This window comes from Chrysemys picta, chromosome 1 (genome assembly GCF_011386835.1).
Source record: "Chrysemys picta bellii isolate R12L10 chromosome 1, ASM1138683v2, whole genome shotgun sequence".
Taxonomy (NCBI): Eukaryota; Metazoa; Chordata; order Testudines; family Emydidae; genus Chrysemys; species Chrysemys picta.
The window spans coordinates 122390484-122397286 of record NC_088791.1 but is presented as its reverse complement, the minus strand read 5'-3'; the positions used below and the strand labels follow the sequence as shown (position 1 = coordinate 122397286).

Genomic DNA, 6803 nt, shown 5'->3' with positions numbered 1-6803 from the left:
AGCAAGGGCTCTCACCGCTGTGATGTGGCAGCGGCAGGTCGGATCACGTTGCTAGCCCTGTGCGTGTACCCGTTTGAGACAGGATTAAGGAGGAGGGTTTTTAGGTGCCAGTGGTAGTAAACGTGGGCTATGCGCACACAGCCAGGGTTCATTATCAGACTAAGAGAAAGTGTGTGTGTGTTGGGAGAAGGGAGGGGAGGAGGCCAGGAGGGGCACGTACCACCAGACACACAGAGCAATGGACGTTCACAGGGGAGTGATTAATATTACATTTCACTTCAGTGTAAGTCCTCTCCCAATGTCACCCTCTCTCTCTCTCTGCCTCTCCTGACAACTCCTTTGCAACAGCGATGCAGTCTGTGACAGTCATAAACCCACTAGAGCACGCTCCTGATTTGCACCTACAGACATCAACTCGCTGTAATCGGTAGCCTCAACTAGGGCGCTCCTGGTTCTTTCTAAAGGGCAATATTAAGAGTTACAGGCCGTTTATGATCACCTGCACGAGACAGATTAAACAAAAATTCACGAGATTATAAATGGCTCATTGAAATAAACAGGCAAAATAATCTCTCGTCACCAAACGGACAAACTTTAAACTCCCTAAATGGGATTTGGCAGATCTCAGTGTAGCGCAGGAATAAAAGGACATTTTTGAATGCACCATTTTAATCACTTCCCAGACATCTTGGCAAACTAAGGTCTCCCCCACTACGGATTTTTCCTCCCAACGTGTTTTGCTTTTTGCACAGGACCACCACGTTGTGCCTCCGCTTTTAAATCCAGCATCCTTTATGCTATATGTGAAATCTCGATCCCCCCCAGTCCATAAACTGACTAGACTAAAGAGCAACCAACCCCCAGACACTAAATGCACCGTGATCAGGAGTGCTGCGTTTATTTCCTTACAGAAGGAAACCTCAGCTGACTGCATTGCCATTTGGAAGATGAATAGCTGGACAAAGTTGTTTTTCTTTTCCGGTCGCCTGGATCAGCTGTCCCCGCCTCCTCTCCCTCCCACCCAAACCCCTAGTCTGGAGCTTGTATGGTACGTTCCGCACGTGAGCTGGGTGCTGGTCTGGCTGGCGACGCGCGTGCCCTGTGGCCAAACACTGATCAGTGAGTGCAAACTACCAGCACAGTGTGTGACTGTGACTGTATGAGTGGGAGAGAGAGAGAGAGAGAGAGAGGGGAGGGGAGACAAACTGCTTCACACTTTCCCCAGTGCACAAGAGAGACAGAGGCTGCATGTGCACAGTTTTGCTCAAAGATCTCCAAAGACTCTCAGCATCCCACAGATTCAATCAAAAGCAACAACAAAAAATCAGCTGTTGTCAAACATGGATGAAGGAATCCCTCGTTTGCAAGACAGGCAGTTGCTAGAACATGTGGATTTTATAGGGTAAGGAGCCAGTGCAATATATCTCTGTCTCTTATCACTAGTGTTTCGTTTCTTTTTAAGAAACTGATATAAAGCATTGAAAAGAGAGATTGTTCTTAAATGGTGTCTGATTCTTGTCTTCTTTTTTGCAGTCGGGGACTATCTTTGGAGCTGTGCAATATTATATGCATATCTTATGTTTTTTTTCTTTCTGTATGTATATATTCCCACTTATGAAAGTGATAGATAGCTCATTGACATACTACCATTGGATCTCTTTCATTTTTGCAGACTGGACTATCCATCCTTGTATTTGTGCAAACCCAAAAGAGGCATGAAAAGAGACGAGAGTAAGGTAAGAATAAGTTTCTGAAGCTTTTCATGACCTGCCTAAATACTTAATTGGGGTTCGGTGTTTTTTATAGCATAGCTTTACCCATAACCGCATCCGAGTTTCTTCCCTTTTAACTTCCCCTGAATTATAAGTGTGTCTACCGGAGAACAAGCATACAAGGGAGGGCTATACATGCCTTGCAATTTGCACTACATGTGGACATTTGTTTTTGTTTTGATTGTCATACTAAGTGAATGTAACATTTGGCTTTTCCTGACTTTACTAATTAGGAAACATACAAACTGCCACATAGATTGATAGAAAAGAAGAGACGAGACAGGATTAATGAATGCATTGCTCAGCTAAAAGATTTATTGCCTGAGCATCTGAAATTGACGGTAAGGTTTATATATTTCATTGTGGGAAGCATTATACAATATGTTCTTTGTGATTATCTTAAAATTTAAGGACAGGAACTGTAGAGCTGAAAAAGTATGACTTGTGTTGGATGGTAAAGGTTTTCTACAGAGGTGTATGTGTTTCAGTTTAAAGCAGCAATCATTTCTAACATGCTTATGTAAAACCAGAAGCTTTAAATATAATACTCATTTCAAAAGGGAGGTTCCTGAAGTTAGGGACATAGAATATAATGGGCAATTGTATTGTGTTAGTAACCAAGTGTCCCTTTCCCCCCTACTTTTCAGACATTGGGGCATCTAGAGAAAGCTGTAGTTTTGGAATTAACTTTGAAACACTTGAAAGCTTTAACAGCCTTAACGGAGCAACAGCATCAGAATATAATTGCTTTACAGAATGGTAAGTCAGTTTCAGAAGATGCCAGCACATAAACATACTCAGGAGACATGGTTGTTAAATTGGAGATCTCATAATACTATAATTCATAGGGGCAGTCCTTTGAATTTTTTTTCATGTGATTTGAAAGGAATATAATAAAATGCTTAGTGTATTATCTGGCCAAAATGCTGACCTCCAATGAGATGTCACCAGCCACATTGCCATGTTAACTCCCAGCAAATATAGGCATTTGTGCCCCATGAGGCGAGGTAGCCTGGATTGAAAGACTTCCCTAAGAAATCACTGAAGTTACCTTTGTTTTGACTTAAAAGGACAAGCCCAATAGCAGGGACTCCCATGCCGGTGATAGCAGCTGTTTTTATGCTGACTTTTCTTTGCATTCCCCCTCCCATATTCTCCATCACAGGGGAGCGGTCTATGAAGTCCCCCATTCAGTGCGACCTGGATGCTTTCCATTCGGGATTTCAAACGTGCGCCAAAGAAGTCTTGCAATACCTCTCCAGGTTTGAAAGCTGGACTCCCAGAGAGCAGAGATGTGCCCAGCTCGTAAACCATCTGCACGCGGTTTCCACTCAGTTCTTACCCAGCCCCCAGCTGTTGACTCCACAGGTCCCTGTGAGCAAAGGATCCTCCTCCTCCTGTACACAAGATCGCACCGGGCAAAAGCTGGAGGCTCAGACTAACTGCGTCCCTGTCATCCAGCGGACTCACCCGCCCGTGGAGCTCGGCGGGGAGAACGACACCGACACGGATAGCGGCTATGGGGGGGAGAGCGAGGGCCGGCCGGATCGGGAGAAAGGCCAAGCGGCTGGGCTGCCCGGCGTGACTATCAAACAGGAGCCCGCCGGGGACGAGGCCCCAGCGCCCAAGAGGCTGAGGCTGGATTGCAGCAGCAGCGCCACGCTCCCTGCCGCCGCCGCCGCCGCGCTGAGCCCGGAGCACCAGGCAGCTGCTGCCCTGCTGAGACCCGACGCCGCCCTGCTCAGCTCCCTCATGGCCTTTGGCGGGGGCGGGGCTGCTTTTGGCCCGCAAGCCGCCGCCGCCCCCCTTTGCCTGCCCTTCTACTTCATCTCCCCCTCCGCGGCCGCGGCCTACATGCAGCCCTTGCTGGACAAGAGCAACCTGGAGAAATATCTGTACCCAGCCGCCGCCCCCATCCCTTTGCTCTACTCCGGAATCCCGGCCCAGGCCGCCGCCGCCGCTGCCTTCCCCTGCCTGTCCTCGGTGCTGGCGCCGGCTGATAAGGCGAACGCAGCCGCCGCCGCCTCGGCCCTTCTGCCTCTTGACATGGTCTCTGCCGGGCAGCACCTGCCCCATCTCTTCGCTGCTGCCTGCGAGACTGGGCCCAGCCTGGACAGTGACCTTCCCTCCCCGGAAGATCTTTTGCAGCCCGGAAAGGAAAGCCCCTGAACTGTGCTACAGGACATAAGATTCAGCCCACCCATGCTCCCTAGTAGGGAGGAAGAAGGAGCCCATCCTAATAAATAATAACAGCAACAATCAGAAACAACCCACCTACCCACGTTGTGGTTTTAAAGGAGAAAGTGTAATAGATTTGCACGATGTTTCTGTTGTGGTTGTTTTATTTCTTTGGTGTTCTCTCCTGCTGCGTTCCTTCCCCACCAACAAACCAATTTTTCTGCTGTAAAAGATCCTTTGCATTTCTGTGTTTCACACAGAATCACAACTTGTCTCCACATTTACCGAAAGGGAGCAAATAGAAACAGGCTTCAAATCAAACGTTTTGTAAGCCAGAGGGTCAGATTCAGTTTCTGATCCAGAGTGTCAGTGACATTTGAAAGTGGGTAGGCAAAAAAAGTTGCCCTGGGAGTCACAGGCTATGGTTATGGCCTCTCTAGAGATGTGTATTAATAATAATAACAATATATAGAAGCAAATGAAGATCATACAGTATCTGACTCAATGTAGGGTGGGAGTGCTTAACTCTAGAGGCCTCTGCCACTGCTTGAGAATCTTTAAGGATTACATTTGCTACTCAGTATTTTTTTAATGTTTGGCTTTATAAATGCATAAATACATTACAAAAGAAAAGAAAGAAAAAATAGTAAGGATATGCTTTTCTCTAAAGTAAACGTTGCACCTTATTTTGAAATGTTTTTCTGTAGTATCTCTATGTTCCACTTAGTAATTTGCACTTGTTTAAAGAGACTTGGATTGGTTCATTATCAGAATGGGGGAGAGGGGAGAGAAAGAGAAGGTGAGTTTTAAGTACATACGTTCGCACTTTATTGAGAAATGGACCATGAATGAATTGATCTTGAGCCCAGTCCTTCAGTGCTTTGAGTACCCAGAGTTGCTACTGGCTTCAGTCAGAGTTTTGGATGCACAAGGAATAGAGGGTCAGGCCTATGCTATGATTTCTTCTTAGCTAAGGTATAGAGGTATGGCAAGTGCATTTGTTTCCACCTGTCCTTATTTAATTTCAGTATTTTCCTGAGTTTTTATAACCTTGCTTTATAAAACAAACATTTCTGCACTGAAAAAAAAAAAACTGACAACCCTGAACTAATTGTATCCCAAATTAAAAACTGGAGGAAATTATTAAACATCTCAGTTTTTAATTGAAAATGCTTAGAAGATATGGGATAAGGTCCCATGCAGTCCTTTTGTCTCCAAATATCGTGATTTCCCTTTCTGGAGACTGTACAGCTGCCAGATAATCACACAGATAAAGCTTTATTAATAAGGCTTAAAACAAGACCTTGCCTAGTTATTTTTAGTTTGTTGCCAAGGTAGCACTGTGAGAAATCTCACTTGAATGTTATGTAAGAGGTGAGACACAACTGTCTGACTGAGTGAATAAGTATCCTGGGTCTGTTAGTCAGTTTGATTGCATTTGCTGCTGCTGTTGCTACTGTTTGCCTCAAACGCTGTGTTTAAACAACGTTACAAAAAAATCTTACCAGCCTGCAGAATGGCTGTATGTAAATAGTTGTTAATACATCCAATTAATGATGTCTGACATGCTATTTTTGTAGGGAGAAAATGTGTTAATGATATTTTGAGTTAAATATCTTTTGGGGAGGATTTGCTGAAAAAAGTTGCACTTTTGTTACAATGCTTATGCTTGGTACAAGCTTATGCTGTCTTAAATTATTTAAAAAATAAAATACTGTCTGCAAGAAAACAGCTGTTTTAGAACAGTTTAGTATGTGATATATTAGAAATCAATCTTTATATTCAGTATTTTCCAGCACTCCACAAATTCTGTTATCTAAATATTTACACACTATTTTGTGATTTAAAAAAGTCTTACTAAGGAATAAAAGCTTTAATACACAACATGGGGTTGTCTAGTAATTAAAAAATCCTATATTAATACAGCATAATGGATGCATAGCAAACCTTAAAAATGTCTAGTGCGAATGTAGATAGAAATTTATTTTGTCTTTGCATATTTTAAAGATGGTTTTGCATTTGCTTACTTTCCTTTGAGTTTAATGAATTGTATTTTAGAGTGTGTACATTACACAAAGCACTGCATAAAGCATGCATGCCCACACATTTCTAATTATATTTTAAATTGTTCTATGCTTTTTTGCAGTATATTCATTCTACATTTTAAAATGATAAAATATAACATAATTCACACTATAGATATTGTACATATTTAGTAATTGTCCATAATTATCAGACTTTAATTATCAGATTTATGACAGGTTGATGGCATTTGTTTCACAAATGTTGGGGGAAATCACCTATATCTGAAACTGGAAATATTGTAAAAAACCCAGCTTTATAGGGATACAATCAAATAATTTACAGTATGGGAAAATCTTCCTCTAAAGACCTTAACAGTTTTAATATGGAGGAGATTTGGGGCTTTTTTCCTTTTAAAATTTCATCATCCTGTTCCTGAGAAAATAATTTTTAAAAAAGTAGGGAGAGTTTATGTAAGATATAAATATAAAAACAATGTTTTGTGCTCCCTCTACTGGTTCTTCAGTACCAATTAACAATCAAAGTGTTTTCATAGCTGCACTGACATTGGATTGAGCTGCAGTACAAATATAGTAGCAAATTTTCAAAAAAAAATAAAAGGGGAGCCATGTTAATTTCAATTTCCCTTAGAAATACAGGAACAAAATAAAGAATTCAGGTAACAACATATTTTTTTAAACAACTCAGATGGTATTACGAGCAAGTAAGTCTACATGGTTTCATAGTAAAGCTAAGCTAAACTAATTCACTATAGACATCTAGATGAATCAATGAATTGATATAAAACTATGTATATATTTTCATTACTTG

The 6803-nt window shown here is 42.2% G+C and overlaps 1 protein-coding gene across 1 annotated transcript; it reads left to right on the top strand.

Annotated features, from left to right (window-relative positions):
- Window positions 1-1007: 1007 nt before the first annotated feature.
- Window positions 1008-5834, top strand: BHLHE41 (basic helix-loop-helix family member e41). Its single transcript, XM_005296649.5, has 5 exons — window positions 1008-1402; window positions 1673-1736; window positions 2006-2113; window positions 2420-2531; window positions 2938-5834. Exons 1-5 carry the CDS (start codon window positions 1341-1343, stop codon window positions 3939-3941), a joined length of 1350 nt encoding a protein of 449 aa, XP_005296706.1. The 5' UTR covers window positions 1008-1340; the 3' UTR covers window positions 3942-5834.
- The last annotated feature ends 969 nt before the right edge of the window (window positions 5835-6803 follow it).